General features: G+C 36.2%; 1 protein-coding gene across 3 annotated transcripts in view; it reads right to left on the bottom strand.

Annotated features, from left to right (window-relative positions):
- gria4b (glutamate receptor, ionotropic, AMPA 4b) overlaps positions 1–20,388 on the bottom strand; it is a 160,634-nt gene that overhangs the window by 11,050 nt on the left and 129,196 nt on the right. For all 3 annotated transcript variants that reach the window (XM_056445797.1, XM_056445796.1, XM_056445798.1), the window contains exons 11-12: positions 19,017–19,390; positions 3,880–4,078 (exon numbers count right to left, since the gene is read on the bottom strand). In XM_056445797.1, the coding sequence (XP_056301772.1) occupies positions 3,880–4,078; positions 19,017–19,390 (573 nt within the window). The remainder of the gene's footprint in view (positions 1–3,879; positions 4,079–19,016; positions 19,391–20,388) is intronic.

The raw sequence follows: 20,388 nt of genomic DNA on the forward strand, positions 1-20,388 counted from the left end.
TAATGACAGCATGTAATTTGTTGGTCCCACTTTATATTAAGTGGCTTTAACTAATATGCACTTACACAGGAATTAATAATTCGTTACAATGTACTTATCGTGTAAATACATGTATTTACTGTGTACTTATGCTTGATTAAATGCCTGTATTTAATTACATCTGTAACTAACTTCTGTAATTACATTTGTAAATACACTGTTGACCATCCCTTACACCTCAACTCACCCTTAAACCTACCCACACCACCAAACATGTCCATAACCCCCACCCCAACCCAAGCACCACACGTGTTCTCAAATACATTATGAACACAGTAAGTACATTGTATGTATTTTTTGATGCGAGTACAAAGTAGTTAAGGACACTTAATATAAAGTGGGACCAATTTGTTTGCTACGTTTGAATGTTGTTATTACTTAAGTGAATTCATTGTCCTAAGGACTGAATAAAACCTAAGAGTACTAACATGAAATAATTTAAACTGATTTTAAACCTTTAAAATGTTTAATAACAAAATGAACAGTAAGATGATAAAAACATCCCCAAATCAAAATAAATCTTGAAGTTTTATACAGTGAATAAAATTGCTTCAAGTGGCTTCAAGTGTAAACCGGTTCCTAAAAGAGAAAAAAATCTTACTATAATCACAAAACGTAGTCGCTTTTACAGTAACATCAGACAGTGGCTGCATCTCCTCAACAATAAAAGCAATAACCTTTTTTTTTAGTTTAGTCAAATAATTATTTCACCTGGAGAACGTGAAATGATGTCAATCATAGGTGGGGTGTGGGTGTGCGCATCCAGTTTTACTTTTTTTTTCTGTCGTGTTTCTTGCAGTTGTCAAGAGTTTTACTTTCACATAATCTACATTTAACAACAATCCACTTCTTTTCTTCGATGAGTTCAAAATAACAAGAATCCATTGCAAAAATGTAAGTCTCCGGCCTGGCGTTGTTTCTGTTTCTGACTGCCTGTAGTGATGATGGGCGATTCACGAATGAATTATTTGTTTTAACCGTATCTTCTAAGTCAGGGGTGTCAAACTCAGTTCCTGGAGAGCTGCAGCCCTGTACGGTTTAGTGCCAACCCTGCTCCAACACACTTACCTGTAGGTTTCAAACGAGCCTGAAGGACTTAATTAATTTGATCAGGTGTGCTTAATTAGGGTTGGAACTGATCTGTGCAGAGCTGCGGCCCTCCTGAAACTGAGTTTGACACCAGTGTTCTAAGTGAACCCGTTGAACCAGTTCATTAAATTGAACGGAGTTGTCATGAAATGGTTTGCGTCTTCAGTAAGTACTAACACACTGGATACTCACTCTGATTCGAAAATTACCATAGATATATACACTAGATATCGCATACGGACCCTGAGCGTGCATCAATAGTGCTGCCACATTGGTACAGAGCTCCCAGGAATAATATCATTCAACCGCACTAGTCAAGATTAAAGCCAATGTGAAGATGCTGGACTTTAGTGCTCTGTACAGGTGTTGTAACAAGCAAACAAAGAAAACAAAGCACAAAGGCAGAACATTTCATAAGCAAGATTTAATTTTTTACGTTTTTGTATGATATGAACTTTTGTGCTAATATATTGATGATAATACAGTTACGAACTGCATTGTCCATAAGGCAAAGTAGCACCAACTCGCACTAAATACTAGACTTATGCTAGTTTTGTTGATTAAAATCAGCAAACAATGCAAATGAAACATGACAACAAGATGCTGCGGTGCCAGTAACTTGTATTATTGTCGGCTAAGTTAACGAATCGTGAAAACAAGAGGGGGGGGGGTGTTTCAGGACGCGGATTAGAGCAAATTTAACAGGCAGGGAGGATAATACATTTCCCTGCACACAAACACACGCTCTTTGTCAGCAATGCCCTTGCGGTCACTGATCATCGATGTAGAAAAGTAATGTACAATTATAATATTTGTAATTTAAAAAAAATACTTGCATACTGACCATCGGGAACACTTCCAATCATAGATACATGTATATATGTGTATATATCTCTGGCTCCAGATGGCCAGTCCTCCACTACACCTTGGTCCCACATTCATTTCAAAGGAGCGCTACCCTGTACTAAAATGGCGGCCCTATTGACGCATTCCTTCCAATAGACAACAATAGCGCAGGTGACATCTAATGTCAATATCTATGGAAATAAACCCATATCAGTTAGCAGATTCAGTTATTAGAACAGTACACTGACTCATCTGCTCTGAAAAAAGAAGAGTCGACTGTTCCCTTGCAGCATGCTCTCTTATTAAGTGTGTGATTCAACCTAAGCTGACATTTTTATTCCGCAGTATATTTTGTAAAAGCCAATAAAGCAAGGTAAAAAGTTACCAGCGTTACATTTTTTAAAAAGTAACTTAAATGATATTACTTATTTTTAAAAGTGATGTGTTATATTACACGTTACTTTGGAAAATAATATTATTATGTAACGCGCGTTACTTATAACGCGTTACCCCAACACCGTTCATGATAATAATAATTGATAATCATCATGTGATACTTAAAGAGAGAGTTCACCCATGAAATTATGTCATCATTTGATCAACTTTCACTTGCATAAAACCTATTTGAGTTCTTTCTTCTGTTGAACACACACACACACACACACACACACACACACACACACACACACACACGCACACACACACACACACACACACGCACAGACACACTTTTTGAAAAATGCTACTTGCCAGTGTTTTGACATTTTATCCTACCCATCAGATTATACTACCAACACTGTATCTGAATGGTTCTGAGTTTGGGGTTAGGGATTAGATTGGTTAGGGTCATATTACAGCTTCACATCACACTACTCCACATTAAAATTTACACTGGTAGCAAAATCTGATGGGTGGCATATTGCATTATCAAAATGTGCTTCTTACTTTTTAAATGTGAGGTAGGACAATCTGACAAAGTATGACATATCGACAAAACAACAGCACCCATTGACTTTCCATAGTAAGTGTGTTTTTCCTGCTATGGAGGTCAATGGGTGCCAGCCAGCAGCATTCTTCAAAATACCTTCTTTTGTGTTCAACAGAAGAAAGAACATGGTTTAAAACTACATGAAGGAGGGTAAAAGATGAGGTAATTTAAAATTTTGGGTGAATCATTGTTTTTCCACCAAATATTGATTTCTTACCTCTTCTGAAGTTAAAACATTTGTACTGTGTTCTCTAAAATAAACATAAACACATCTGAAGATATTTTTAATGCAAAAATGACAACATTTTTAGCATAAGACTTGCAGTAATGCTTTGCTCAAACACATAACTATAATTTGTTGATGCCAGAGACATTCTCTTGTTTTTTTTTCTTTTCTTTTTTTATAGAAAATGTATTTCTATTTCTTTGCTTTTCTTTTTATTTCAATTAACATACTTTATTTTAAGATGCTATCAATTTTTTGGGTGGGTAGGGGTGGATCAGTTAATGATTCAAAGCTGTATAAGGACTAATACATAATAATGTATTACATTACAGATTGTCAAATGTAGGCTACGACAGTACTTGAACACAAAAGCGAACTTACAGTAAATGCTAATGAAATATTGCTATGCATAATTTGTCAGCTTTGTAATCATATGACATCCTTATTTATGTAGCTTTTAATTGTATAACATGTATTGTGGTGGTCTTAGTAACTACAACCTCAAGAAGATGGCCAACCTCTGGTCTGCCTAATAATGAAAGCTAAAATTTCCTAAATTAGCCTATTAGTCATTGAATTTTCACTGATATTTTTTTTCTCCTAATGTAGCACTTGAAGTCTTCTCATTTTGAAGTGATTCCCTCTCGCCCCCTTAACAAAACACCAGCAGCCATGCCATTTGTCCACTCACCCTGAAGAACTCCTTGGTGGAGCCTGAGTCAAGAGTGCCGTACGCGATGTCTGTCTGCTTGGCCAGATCCTCTGCGCTCTCGATGGGCGACACCATCCTCTCCACAGTCAGGAAAGCTGCCAGGTTTGCAGTGTAGGAGGAGATGATGATGAGGGTGAAGAACCACCACACTCCACCCACGATACGGCCAGATAGAGACCTGCAGAGCCGAGAGGAAAATGACCGTGCAGGAGGGTTTGAAGAAGTGGAGAATGACAGAGCAATGAACGTGAGAGGATATCGTTGAGGGAAGGAAGAAGAAGGGTAAAGGGAATTGAGGAGAGTTGGAGGAAAAAGGACAGAAATGTTTTGTTAGAAAACATTATTAAGAACACGAAAATTTAAATAAAAATAAACAGCAAGGGTCTCCACTTTAAAATAAAAAATTTGGCTCCTTGTTCAAACTACTTATTTAAAATCAGCTGAATCAACACAATTCTTGAGGTTTTTGTGGGACAACTTAATTGTTTTATGTTTAATCTACTCAAAAATGTAGTGCAAGTAGAGTAAAAGTATCTGTTGTAAATATTACTCAAATTATGAGTAAAAAGTAGCCCTTTTAAAAGTACTCAAGAGTAGTAAGTATTATACGGTGAAAGGCTGATGCGTTTACATGCAGTTTGTGCATGTATGTGTGTGTAAACGTAACATTCTGTAGTGCATTTAGTGATTGTTTAAGGCCATTTGATGATTTCAGCCATCATAGGCATCCGTCATCTTATCAGTGACATGCTGTCTCAGTGATTGCGTGTAAAGATTTTGAAACATCTTAGACACTTTTCAAACATGTCTTGAAATTGTTCATTAGGATGCAAACTTATTATTAAAACTCGATTGGACTGGAGTCGCAAGACTGACAAGAAAAAATAAAGTAGTGACTGAAGGCTGAAGGAAAATAATGGAGTGAAAGTACTGATACAGCACAAAAAATGTACTCAAGGGAAAGTAAAAGTACACATTTTTAAAACTACTAAGTGAATTACAATTCCTGAGGAAAAACTACTTAATTGCAGTAATTTGAGTATTTGTAATTTGTCACTTTACACCACTGAATCTACTTAAATTTCTAAAAACAATTAAGTTAACCTGATCGATTTGGGTTGGGACAACATGAAGGAATTGTATGAAACCCTGAATTTTTAACAGTGTATTATAACTTTTCAGACCTAAAAGATGATTTTTCCATTCAGTTCAGTTAAATTCGAATGTATTTGTAATGCGCTTTTCACAATAATTTAGCAATTTTCAACATGTACACTTTTGTTTAACACAAGTTAATCAATTGTATATGATTTTAACCTAATTTGTATGTGTTGATTCAACTTAAAACTGTTTAATGTAATTTGTGTAGAAAAAAGGTTTCCCATGATATTTCGCAGTAAATTCCACTAATCGAGTTGTAAACAAAAATATATATTTAGCTCTGGCCATCCCCAAGAAGCACCACAAATGAAATGCAATCTCGCTTTGGTCACATAACGTATGCATTTTTTCCTTTAACTTGAAATATATTGTTTATAAAATTAATTAATTAAAATGAATAGTTTTATCATTGTCAATGGTTTTTAATTCGACTGTCATTAGCAATGCTTCATATGATGGAAATTCTTTACCGAATTAAAAGGATAGTCCAAATATTAAAATATTATTCCAAATATGTACTGTATACACTTGTTCAAAACCTAATTGAGTTTATTTTTTTCTCTGTTAAACGAAAAAGAAGATATTTTGAAGAATGCTGCTTGTTGGCACCCATTGAATTACATACTATGGAAGCCATTGGGTACCATCAACCAGCATTCTTCAAAATATCTACTTTTGTGTTCAACAGATGAAGAAACTCATAAAGGTTTAAAACGGCAGGAGGGAGAGTAAATAGTGAGATAGTTTTCACTTTTGGGTGAACTATCCTTTTACAGCCATTCACAGTATTGTACCTTTGTTTTCATAGAATTCTTTGCTTCAAAGTTTGTAATTTGTCATTCTCCTCATAGCTGCTTCACTTGGTTTATAGCTTACATCTCTATAATAAAGACTTTAATAAAATCCTTATGTGAAAAAAAATATGGGAAAAAGAATTCCGTTGACTACAGAAGGCACTGCAGATCTTCTGTGTCCGACAGCATGAAAAGCAACCCGTGAAAGCAGTGTTTCAGTGCAGTGATCTTTTAATTAACTGTGTAGGTGAGGGTCTCCTCCACACAGAGGGAGATCTCCATCCGACTGGCTTGCCATCAACACATATTGGCTATTTAGAGTGGGCCGTCAACCACGATGGGGATGAAGTGCTAAAACCCAACGCTGTTTACATTTACACCTCATCCTAGTTATGCAAATCATTTGACAGGACAGCATTGTGAATTTATGCAGGCCTGTGCTTCTTTTTGTGCAGCCAAAGAAACAATCATGTTATTAAAGGAAGCGTTTACTCAAAAATGAAAATGACCACATTGTTTATTCACCCTCAAGCCATCCTCTGTGTATTTTGTTCCTGTCAGATGAACACAGTCGGAGTAATTTTAAATTTGATCCTGGCTTTTCCAAGTGGTATAATGGTGTTGGATAGTGACTTTTATTTTGAAGCTTCCAAAAGCACACAAATTTAAAAACTCATACACGGCCAGGGTGTTTACATATGTCTTATAATGCGGATCGATGTGCTTTTGTAACAGAAATGTTAAAATTAGCGATGTAACGATTCACCATGAGCCTATTTGAAATATTATTAAAATATGTGACAAATCAAAGCAGTAGAAATGTTGAACGAATCGCAATACTTCTTTTGGGTTTTTACACGCAAACTCGCTTGCACATCAACCTGTATATCAGTGGCGAGCAAGAGCTGGGTCAGCAGACTAAAATGACAGCGGTGAAGTGCGACAAAAAAAACAAACTGTGTGCAAATACTGTGAAAAGACGTTTATTTACACTAACAGAACAACGAATATGATGCACATAAACCATCAGCACAGTGAAAAACTACTATCACAGATATCTATACGCAAAAAACTATTAATAAGCCAAACCACACCGACCAAATGATTTTCAGCTATGCGGGACTGTTACTTTCATTTAATTTCTTGCTACAAAGCGCCTGTTTTTCCATCAATAACTTTCTTTGACCCTTGAAAATATCTTTTGAGGGATTAATTTTCACATGCACAAACAACAGCAGTTTAAAATACAGAGCATCGTTGTCTAATTTTACCTGCAGTGCTTCTGTGAGAGTAATAGCCTTCATTCATTCATATAAAATCAACAAACATGAATACGTTTCACTTAACAACAAAAATAAATAAATAACTTCGACATGTAGCCTATCATTTTTCTATTCGCTCTATAAACTCAAGATGATGGCATTAAGGACAGCATATGCTTTTTCATTTTACATAGGCCTATATAATGTCATGGGATCTCAGTTTTCACTCCTGTAAATCATAATTGCGAATTGGAAAATAAAAGAAACACCACTGAAAAGGGTTCCGTTTTGTCAAGTTTACCTGCTTTCAGCTTAATTGTCCAACACGTTTACAGCAATGTCACGGTGTTTTAAAAAAAGAACATTGTATCGGCCTACTGTATGAAGCAAATAAAACAAACACAACGTCACATCATTTGTTTCTGGAAATGAATAAGCAGCGTGTCTCAACGTCCATCTGAAAGCATCTGGCTGTCAGTCTTTGACATGAGTGAATTTTGCTCCGCAGCGCCCCCACACCTTGATGCTCATGACAGGAATAACTTGTAGTTATCTTTTTTTAAGTGAGGTGAAATCACCGTCATGCATGAAAGAATGATATTTTTGCACTTTTACACATTATAATCCACGATCACATTACACAATACTGAAGCCGCATGTCAAAATAACACATTGTCAACCTTTTTTGAGACCCCCACCCCAAAATTTCACAAGTCATGTTTTTAGGGAAGCCGAGCTCCCCCTAGCCCACCCGTAGTTCGCACCCTGTTAAAATCCCAGCACAGTCACAGTTTTACTTTGTTCATATTAATGAGTCTTCTTTAGTTTGTATTATTCTTTTTTGTGGAACTTATTTGTTTTTAAAATAACAATTTAGTTATAGCAAAAAATATATTTAGTAAAAAAATAGAGCATTTAATGAAAAAATAAAAGGGCTTTACACCCTAAATTTGTTTCAAATAATTTTGTGACTAAATCGTATCATGAGATTAGTATCATGAATTGTATCGGATCGTGAGTCAGGTGAATCGTTACATCCAGGGCTTAATTTGTGCCGGAACAAGCCGGATCCGGAACCTCTGAAATCTGATCCAGCACCTCATTTTACCAATCCCCTCCTCACACGCACCCATAACCACCCCACCCCCACCTCCCGCCCCTCTCTTCACTTTCTTCCACGACTCCCAAACCATCTTCACTTTTGTCTGATGTTCCGGGACCTCTCAATTTACAAATTGAGCACTGGTTACATCCATATTAAAAATGTTTCAATTGAAACTCCAATCACTGACTTCCAGTAGCGGACAAATGCAAATTATGCATCCCTGATGAAAAAAACAGCATGGTAAGGTATGTTTTGATGCTGGTATGCTGGTCTTGCTGGTCTCAATGCTGGTCCTGACATTGAAACCAGCAAGACCAGCATATCAGCATCAAAACCTTACCCCATATGCTGTTTTTTTTAACAGGGATGATAAACGATGTATGAAATATGGCGTATGACATATGACGCAATGTCGAGAAGACAAGTGTATGCGGCACTGTAAGAGTAAGTATACTGTATAACTTTATACAGTTACGCTAAGCTAACTAGTTTTCATGTTTGTCTTCTGTGGTAAACAAACTGTGGTTCCCATGAGATGCGTGTATTCCACCACGAAGGTATCTTACATTATGCGTCATACGTCAGTGATTGGAGTTTATAATTGAAAAATTGTAAATAAATTTGTTACAAAAACACATCAATCTGCTTTCTAAGACAACCGTTGACCCCTTGCAAAGTGTGGGTTAGTTGGATGACAGATTTATATGCTTTTGGAAGCTTCAAAATAAAAGCCACTATCCAACACCATAATACCAGAGCCAAGATAAAATTTAAAATAACTTCGACTGTGTTTGTCTGACAGAAAAAAGCCATAAACACAAGAGGATAGCTCGAGGGTGAGTAAATTATGGGGTAATTTTCTTTTTTTGGCTGAACTATTCCTTTAAGGCACGTTGGATGCAATACGAATAGACTCAAGGTGAACAGTCACCCTTCTGAGACTTAAATCCGAGTAACTAAACGCTAACCTGCATGCAGACACACCATTCAAGCTTGGCGACGACTGCGAATCAGATGCGCTAACCGCGGCTAATCGATTTGACTTCATGAGACAAAGCCAATTTAATAAGAGCCTAAATTGAGTGGACACGAAACCAGTGAGTCACCCCTCAGGCTGCTCCGCTGCCCTGCCGCTTGGCATACAGTATCATTCATAAAGACATATGATCCATGAACAAACAGGAATTCTCTCTGGTCCTCATCATGTCATTTGGTGTAAAACAGACCGTCTGATCACAGCTCAATGATAAGAATCAAGCCGTCTCTGTGGATTTCACACATGCACACACAAGCGCAAAATAAGCAAACTATCTCTCAAAGCGGCTCATTATCAAAGAGCTGCCATTAGAGCTGCGAAAAGGGATGCTTGACTGTCAGTGAAATAGTCACTATGCAGATTCCCCATCAGCAAGTGTGTTCCTGAGCGAGAGGATGTTTGCTGAATTCAAATCGCATTTTGAAAAGTTGGTAGATTTGTGGGAGAGAAAGAAACGGAGAGACCTTGACGTGCCGTGGATAAATGGAAAGGTCACTGCCCGCAGCCTCAGCGAGCCTCCAGCCCTTTATTTATTCATGGCTTCCTCTCTACTGCTCTGATTAAGATTTAATACCTGCAAATCAATTTCGCCATGCATGAGACTAAAGTCGTTCACAATCATACTCCACATTACCGATCTCCGCTTTTGCTGGCAAATTGGAAAAATAAAAAAGCAAGCTCTTACATTAGCCCATTAAAAATACATTCGTTCCTATTTGGCAGCAATTGCCATCTCTTGGCGTTGTCAGATGCAGCATGTGGCATCTTCAAACACCTGGATGTCTTAGTGTGGCCTGAACATTACAGAAACCATAAGCAGCATTATGGGATGTTAACGTGTTACTTAAAACTTAAGTAATTGTGCTACGTTGAAACTAGTAGAAGAGTTGTTTATAGGCATACAGGCTATATCAGAGAGATATTTTAAAATGCAGGCTCCTAAAAAATGAGTGGGCTGTCATTTGGTTGTCATAAATATAGTCATATTGTGAAATATTAACGTAATTTAAAATGTTTTGATGCTTTGAATTCATTGTAAAATATCTGAATGTTCAAGAAAATTGTCTTATAAGGGTATTTGTTTTGGAATATTTTAGATGTTTTGATGTTTGATTTTGATCCATTTAATGCTTTCTTGTTCTGTTAAAGGGGTGGTCTACTACATGATATCATATCTTAAGCTTTGGTTCATGTGTAATGTAGCTGTGTGAACATAAACAACATCTCTAAATGTAATGCACTCAAAGTTCAATGCAAAGGGAGACATTGGTTTTTACAGAGTTAGCTTCGCAAAGCCTACAGCGAATGAAGTTTGGGGACTACAAAAAAATACATCTGGGTTAGTGAGATCACGAACGCTTCAGTTTACGCGCATTCACCACAAGCATACACCCTGCTCAGCGAAGGGGCGTGTCCAGAGGCGATGAAATTATATTGCAGCGAAAGTCATACATCAAAATGACACTAAACATATTAAATATATATTGTGGAAAATTATTTCCTTCATCATCAATAGTTCTACGGACCTCCCAGCACCCTTATAGAGCTCTCTGTGGTCCTCTGACCCAGAGTCTAAAAGGCTGCATAACTCAAAGTTGAGTTGAGTGTAGTCACAAAAGAATCAAACCACAGGAAAAGTCAATAATTCTCTTCCAATGATTACTTTTTTGTTGTTGACAAAAATGGTCTCAACAGCTGTCTTTTTCATTCTTATGCACAGCAAAAAGCGAAAATAACAAGACTCGCACTGATTGCCATGACTGCAGTGGATTTAGGGCGGCTGCACCTGTGAGTTCAAGGGCAGAGAAATCCACCGCTGCTTGAGACAACAGCCAAATGATGGTATTTCTGCCCACTACAAATAATAAGCTTGACTAATGCACTGAGAGCATTTTAAGTAAATCAAGGCATCAATGATAAGCATGACACACTCTCTTCTAATCAAGAAACAATAGCATCACGCCTGACATCTACAATATGTGTCATGCTTCCAATTTTCAGAATAGTGAGGTTTTCAACTGTACTTGCCATTAAACGGGGTCCTATTGTATTTATTTTCACAAGATGCAATATGTCTCAGGTGCCCCCAGAATCTGTGGAGTTTCAGTTCATAATATACTTTGTTTATTATACAATGCTCTATACTAAATGTTAAGTGGAAGATGTAAAAATAGTTGTTTTAACAGCTGTTTCTCAATTCCAAGAACGCAGAGAATGGATTTGCATTCTCATGCCAAGTTACCTCGGACAAACAATCTCAGAGGATTGCGAGAACACAGAACTGCATTCTTCCTGATGGTCACATGACCTTCACGCAATTTAATGGAAAATGATTGAAACATTACAGCATTCATACTATGATTTATTGTTACATTCCTTTTTTCATACAGGTGAAGTCAGAATTATTAACCCCCCTGAATTATTACGCCCCCTGTTTATTTTTTCACCAATTTCTGTTTAACGGTAAGAAGATTTTTTTCAACACATTTCTAAACATAATAGTTTTAATAGCAAATAAACACCCTTAAAGTATTTATGCCTTTATTAGGATTCATGTGAATGTTTACCTTCATAATCTCATTTAGGAACTCCTAAATAATTTATATCTCTGATATTTATTAATAAATACGTATATACAGTAAAATGCTGCGCTTCCAACCTTCTTTATTTAGCTGCAATGACTTCTGTGATTTCTATAGCGAGTCCTGTGCTCAAGCTTGCATTCAATGAATTCTCGAAATCGAAAACACATGCAGGTTCGTATCAGTCTTTCAGTTTTAGAACTGAACTTTGGCAGTTAATAATGTCACACAGAATCTAAGGATGCAAGATCGCTTAAGTACACTGAGAAATTCTCTTTTAACCCTTATGTACTGTCGGAGATGATTTTTGGTGTCAAAGCTTATTTTGACACTTACTTTGGAAAAACGCTTTAACATTTTCAATACTCAACAATACAAAGTTGTACTCCATATAAAATCCAGAAAGTACTAGAATACTAGATTTTTTTTGCACAGGTCTGTCTGAGGGGTTAATGCTGCCAACTGATGATCAACAGTAAAAACTACAAATTTTAATTAAATAATAAAAATAAAAAAAACTATATACTGCCACAGTTTTGCAATCAAAATATGTGGTTATAATGAAAGTCAATGGGGCAAAAACAGCCACCAACAGAAAATTATGGAGAAATTTAAATCTTATGCTGCACAAAAGCTAACAATGCATCAAAGGTAATGTTACTAATCTTTTCCATGTCCAAGACTGTGATAAAAGGTAAAAAAAAAAAATCAGTCCACAATTACTTTTTATATTAAAAATACGTCGTTTTGTGTGTTTTTTCACCAAGTCAGTGACATCATTTGTGAACTTGGCAATTAAAGAGTTAAAATCCTGTAATTTTTTAAAAACATTTAGTAGTTTTGATCAGGACTGAGGTTAATTAACAGATTTATGCAAAACAAATAGAAATAAATATATATCTGATGCATTTTATAGCAGTTTAATTTAGAGGAGGTTTTCATTCCTAACATAACAAAAGGATAGAAAATCTGAAGAGTGCACAAGGGTTAATGCAAATTACCCAGCTACTCCCTGACCACTTTATGGAAGAGAGCGGAGCCTATACAACCTGTTTCACGGACACTTTGTTAGAATAAAACTTTCATGGTTTTGATGTGCAAAATATGCTTTGTCGAATGATAATTGTTCCAACTGTACCAAAATGACATCACTTTAGTTATAGTATGTAAATCAGACTTTTTGATATACTTCATATGGTTTATGGGGAAAATAAAAAAAGGAACTGTTGGACTTTTACCTTTATAGGGTGGTTTTACACACACTACAAGTGAATTTGGCAAACAATATCCTTTAAATGTATAAACACTGAAGTTAACACATTTGAAAAGGTTAGATATTATCGCACTACTTCACTCCAAAACAAGTCACACTTTACTTGTTCTGCAGCACAAAGCACTCGCTATTTTGGGGATGTGTTTCATCTGTGTATGGCCATAAATCTAAAAAGGAAATTACAGTTCAAGGGTATCAACTTTTATCCCAGAGTGTCTTATGTAGATAAATGATTTGTGGGCTGAAATGATCATTTTGGCATGGAGAAAACCTGGGGCAAAGCTTCCTCTGCTGCAGCGTAATCTCCTCTCCCTCATTTCCTTCACTGTTACAGCACTGGCCTGGTGAGTCAATCATATCCTTACATCACTCCCATGATCTCTCTCTCCTACAGCCCTACAATCATTTCCAAACCATCCGAGGAATAAAAGAAGCCAGTGAATAGAGGCAATTATTGGAGCAAGATCGACCATAAAACACAAAAGTAGGGCCAGAAGAAGAAAGCAAGAGAGAGAGGAGGGGGTAGAGCGAGACAAAGATTGCAAAAAAAGCGAAATTGTTCTTTGACACACGAAAAAAACACAACAAGAGATAAAAAGCTATCAAAGAAAATCACAGGTTTTTTGACCAACAGCAACCCCGCATTTTCCATACATCCCCACAGCTAAATATACGCTACATCTGCAAACACAAGCGTTCTCAAAAAACATTCGTCAGCTTCACACACGCTTGAATAAATATTACCCAGTCAGTGCAACCGAAGCACTTCAAGGACTTGACACTTCAAGAAAAGGATTTGTACAGAAGGGCTGCAGCTCCATTTTTGATTGGAGACGCAATCTTACCGAACCTATGACTATCATTAGCATATCTTAATTCCCCGTTCATCCCGTGATGCAATTTCAAGAGGCTTCGTTCACCAGAGCTGCGTGTGAAAATGAGTTTTTTTTAATCTTCCCATGTCTGATAGGGTCCGCTGCGCACATGCATTACAACTACAAAACCACCACAATAGCGCACACGGCAGATGCTGGTTCTACCTGTCGAGTGATGACACCTGCCAGCCCGCCTCAGCCAAAAACACGACAGCGAAAACAGGCAAGAGTTATGACCCTGTCCGACTCCATCACACAAGACGCCCTCAGCATTTTCATAGCCCATCATTCGCACATCATCTTCATCAATCATCTTACTTACAGAGCACTTTGCCCGCAGTGAAAACTCATAATTCAGTAGCGCTGAATGAGGCTGACTTAATTATGTGTTTTAAAAAGGAGAATAAAATAAACTAAAATCACAAAATCAATGACTCGTTCTGCAATGTAGTGTTTATGAATCGATATTTATTTATGATATACATATTTATTGAATCGATTCAAGTTCAAACTGTGCAATTTCTGCACCAAAAGCATCACAATGATAAATAATCATAATAATATTAATAATGGACAACAATCTGAGCGCTAAAATCAAACTTTTAAACAGGAAAGTTTGAAAGTTTTAGTCAAATATGATGATACATTGAGACATTACATTTAAAAATACAGTAATAACCGAAAAATTTGTTTGTCAGACAACAACAACAATAAAAATTCTATGTGCTTGCATTGAAATTCTTGGGCTTAAAATTGTGTGATATCACTATATCAGGAATATTAATAATAAAAAACAATATTAATTAATTAATAACTATTAATAATTACAACAACTATATGGCATATCATATTTTCTGCATTAAGCTTGAGAATATCTTATTATATGAAGTATTAAGTGTGATATTACAAACACAATAATTAGTATATTTATTAATAAGTGATTTGATAACTCTTCATAATAAGTTAATGCTAGTCAATGCATTTACTAACATCAACAAAACAAGGAACAATACATTTATTACAGAATATATTAGTCTTTGTTAACACTAGTTAATGAAAATAAAGTTGTTTACAGTTCACGGTTACTCACACTGCAATTATAACCCATGTTATTACACAGCTCTCTTTTTAATTCTGATTGGTCATTCATGACATTCTAAGGGGTGTGTTATTCCCATATAACAACCAAAAAATCTAATAACACAGCCTCATCTGGGTACTTTATATTGACCATCAGTGAATATGTTCACATCCATTAACAGTGCTCAGCATAATGAGTACACCCCACTACATGTCATAAAACCTTAAGTTTACAGATACCTTATATGAAGGTGGTTTGGGTGTGTATTATGCAAATGACCAACCTCATGCATGCGGACACTCACTAACAGAAGTTCACCAACAGAAGAATGGGTTTAAGAGCAAACTCATGTGAGTATACACGTGTTGTATCTAATAATAACATTTTGTGGCCAAGTAGCATTGTAATAAGCGGAATAAAGTTCATCCAGGTGGTTGTTTTCTCAGAATAAAGCCATTTAGGCTTGTTCAATATGATAAGCCTGTCAGGTGTTGTTTTGCAATAACAACCGTCTGGATGTGCTTTATCCCTTGTTTAGAATTTGGATTTTAATAATGCATTAGTAAATTATTAATAAACTCTGTACACATACTGTACTAATAATTGTTCATGTTTGTAAAAACAATTAACATTAACTATTAATACCTTTTTGTAAATTGTATTGTATAAAACTGTCTTGTATAAAGATTGTGTAGAGTGTAATAAACTAAGCAGTTTTCACAAACTACAAGCATATTCATTTCTTGATATCTTACCATTAAAATTCACTAAATGCAAATTGCTGAATATTTTTATGTTCTCTCAAACACAAACTGCCTGAAAAGTTCCCAGACCACATTTTGAAAACTGCTATCATGCGCTATAATCTATCCTCTGACAAATGGTTTTGGCTCTACTATGCTATATTAAAAATATCCCCAAAGAAATCATCAAATAAATAAAGGTAAAAATGGGCAGAATTGCCCTACGAGATTGAGAATGTTTCGAAAAAGACAACGCACTTCATGTGTTAAATATGCATAAAACTATCAAGTGCACATGAAAAAGAAAGCAAATCTGCACATTTGAATAACCAGTAGGCTATCAGACAGTGAGGAGGAGGAAAGGACAAGTACCAACACCCGAGTAACGCTGCTGAGCAACTGCGTCATCTCGTCTAAATCAAGAACACTGAGCTAAAGGCACATGCTGACTAAAGAGAATTAATGGCATGGACAAAAGAAAATGAATGGAAGTGCTTTTTTTCCTCTCGGCGTTTACCATTGGCTCCAATCCAACTCATGAATCTTTATTAGTTATATGCAAAAAAGATGAAGTGCATGATTCTTATAAGAACTAAATGGAAACCATAGGTCCTCTACAGCGCTGCAATTCACAGCCTATAGAGCAGAAGCGATAGACGCTATGGTTTTGACGGCTCTCTAAGTACCTGCTGTTTTCCTCCAAGAGCTGTGCTTTTTACCGCTCTTCTCTTCCTCTTGGCCTGTCATGAGTGATTTCTTATCTGGTGGGGGCTGAAAAATAAAGCCTGTTTTTTTTTTTCCTTCTCTTCTCTTGATAACACTTCTTAAAGAGCTCTATCGTGGTCATGCAGGTGCGTATTACACAGAGAAAAGAGTAGGTGAGTGAGCGAGAGCCTGATGTTAATCCCGCAGGCGAAAGAGACAAATCACAAAAACAAACTGATGAATGAAACTGCCACATTTCCGGTGAGATTTCACATTTAGCCAGCAGGACGGACGGACATGTGTGGACATTAGAGGCACAGAGAAATGAAGGGATGACTGATCGGACTGGTGCACGGGAACCCAGGACCCCACACTGACTTCAATGACGGCCAAATCCATCAGGGTGCAAAGTGGGATGACATTTCAGTTACTTACCGTGGAACAGATGAGACACGGGCAATGTTTTCAGTAAATACAGAGTAAAACAAGTTCAAGGGATAATTTGCCCAAAAATTAAGACTTTTCAACATCAGTGGTGTCCAAAAACTGTTCACACTTCAAAATAAATGTTCCAAAACATTGTTTTTGCAGTAATGCATTAGAAGAGCCAATTTTTGATCTTCAAAGAAACTTTAGGTGAAGAGTTCTTAAAAAACTATTTATTTTCTTTAGATCTTTATTTATTGTCTTTAGATTGGAGTTTAGAGCCTTATGGGGAATTAAAAGGTGCCGCATTATAAATGGCTTTTCATGGAAACACTGATGCAAATAAAGAACCTTTATTTTTAAGTGTGTTGGACCCTCTTAAACAGAGTAAAGAATAAGAACTTTTCTTTGAAATCTCTTTTTAAAGCGGATAGAATGACATTATTTATTTTTGGGTGAAATGTCCCTTTAAAACTGACGCTAGCTACTGTACATATAAATGGAATATGATCATATCAGTAAGTACACTTACATGCACTGCAATAAATTGAGTTGTTTGACTTCAACAATGATTTTTCTTTATGATTTTTTGTCTCTGCTTGACAAACACATACACTATATTTTGAGATCTGATCTGAAGGTCACTTTATCTGGATTTTGCAGTCTTTTGTGAAAAAGCTATCATTATATCATGTACTGATATAGAAACATCACCTATATAATCCATCAAAAAGTGTCCTAAACTATTTTATATGGTTTCTGTTGTAACTATTTTATATGGTTTCTATTAGTCAGACAACCTTAACCCTTTTTACAATCAGTTCAAAATGCTGCTGCAAGGCTTTTAACTGGTACCAAAAAACATGACCACATTACACCAGTTTTACGCTCTTTGCACTGGCTGCCTGTGCACTATCGAGTCACTTTTAAAAATTCTTCTGTTGGTTTTCAATATGTGGTTTTTCTCTAAATGGCCTGGCACCTTCTTATCTGTCAGACATGTTGATTGAGCATCAGCCTGGTCAGTCTCTTCGGTCATCTTACCAGAGATTGTTATGCATCCCCAAGTCGAGGCTGAAATGCAGAGATGACCGTGCTTTTGCAGTTGCTGGTCCTAGGTTGTGGAATGCTCTGCACCTCTGTATTAGATCTGTTTCAACCCTGTCTCTTTTCAAATCTAGGTTAAAAACTTACCTCTTTAATTTTGGCATTTTATCAATGAAAATTGTACGTTTTAGCTATAATTTTATATTTTTCTTTGTTGTGATGTGTATTGTGCAGCACATTGGTCAACCTCTGGTTGTGTTTAATAGTGCTATATAAATAAAATTGACGTGCTATATAAATAAAATTTGCAATTTGTATAAAAATCCAATGTATTTAATCCATTAAATATAGCGTGAATTCTACTGTCCTAGAATAAAGGTCGTAAAGTCTAGGATTTTTAAAATTTAATTAAAAACAAAACTGCATGCTCAGAAAAGTAGATTAAAAAACGAATGTAAAATTGCATCTTTTTAGCTGTATTTTTATACTTTTATTATTAAACATAAGTTTATTTTATTAATGTTGTGCTTCCTTAAATTTTGTGGAAATAGATTTTTTCTCTAAATAACATCACACAGTATATACTATCAACCTCACATATTCACAGATCCTATGCTATAATAGGACTAGAAATTACACTGCTTTTGTTACTGTATTAACTTTGCCTTCTTTATAAACATGTACTTTAATATTAATAAAAATATATCTATTTTACCCTTTAATTATAATTGAGTTATAAGTTAAGTTTTTGTTTTAAATGTTTATAACAGTGCATATAAATGTTCTTAGTGATGACTGTGACTGATTGTTCGCCTCTCCCAAAGACTCAAAGCAGACATAATGAATAAACAGTGAGTTTTAATGCAAATTCTCCCACTTGGCTGCTTTTTAATTCAGACTCAGGCGAAACACTTCATCAAATCACTATGGAAACTACAGCAATGACTACTTCAGCTATCAGACATTACCATACATGAGAAATGGTTTTAATTTCAATGTTTTTCCTCGCAAGAAGAGTCGGCTTACCTGGGTGAGATGTCGCACCCCTGCTGCATGAAGGCACCGAGTGAGAACCAGAGACTGTTGAAGATCCCGAACTCATTGGGGGGCTGGTCGCTGGGCAGACCGTCAGTGCCCTCCTCGGGCTCCTCGGTGTGCCACTCGTACGGGCTGAAGCGGCTGACCAGGAAGAGCACCACGCTCACGCCTATATAGGCGAACACGATGCACATCCAGATCTCGTAGGCCAGTGGGTCCAGGAAGGAGAAGACACCCGGCTTGGACTTTTGAGGCTTCTTGATCATGATGGAGATGCCCAAGCTCATAAAGGGTTTCGAGAAGTCAATGACCTCCTCCCGGACCAAAGTGATAGTCAATGGGGCCACAGCGATTTCCGCTTTCTAGAAATCAAAGATAAACAGTGTAGAGGGTTTAGTGTGCTTTATTCTGTGATAACAACCACCCAAATTTATTTTATCCCACTTGCTACATGGCTACTTGATAGAAAATGTAAAAATTAAACACAAAATACTGTTCAGAGTTGTAATAGTTCTCTAAATAAACACAAACCTGACAGACATGAAAACAGCTGAATGAAGCATACACTAACCTACATATTATTCAATCACAAGAAGTACCTGGATGACCCTGTGCTATTAGTTTCAGTGGTTGTTATCTGGGAATAACATACCTTGGAATGTCATGACTGACCAATCAGAATCAAGTATTCCAGACAGCAGTTTAATAATCTGCAATAACAACTTACTGGATGTATTTTTCTCTTACTTAATAATCATGAATTTGGATTTCACTATGGTCAATAAATGCTGTACAAGTATTGTTCATTATCAGTTTGTTAGTAAATAAATTAACTCAAAGTAACTAAAAAAAAGCTTATTGTAAAGTGTGACCTAATTGTCAACACAGTGATTGCCGCTTTCTAGAAATAAAAGATACATAGTGTAGAGTGTTTAGTTGTTCTGTGATACCAACCACCTGAATTTACTTTATCCCACTTACTACATGGCTACTTGACACAAAATGTAAAACTTAAAAACAAAACATTGTTTAGAGTTGTAATAGTTTTTTTTTGATACCCACAAACCTGACAGAAATGAAAACAGCTGAATGGAGCATACACTAACCTACATATTGTTCAGTCACAAGATGGCGCCAAACAGTCATAAAAAGTGGTGTGGCAGACTATCATGTAACTTTAGATATTCATTGACGGTCGAGATGATTCAAAGTACCCAATTAAGCTTGTGTTGTTAGTTTCAGTGGTTGTTATTTGGGAAAAACATTCCTTGGAATGACCAATTAGAATCAAGTATTCCAGACAGCAGTGTAGTATACTGCAGCAACAACTGCCTAATAAGTATGAATTTGGATTTTACTA

This window comes from Danio aesculapii, chromosome 21, assembly GCF_903798145.1.
Source record: "Danio aesculapii chromosome 21, fDanAes4.1, whole genome shotgun sequence".
NCBI classification, from domain to species: Eukaryota; Metazoa; Chordata; class Actinopteri; order Cypriniformes; family Danionidae; genus Danio; species Danio aesculapii.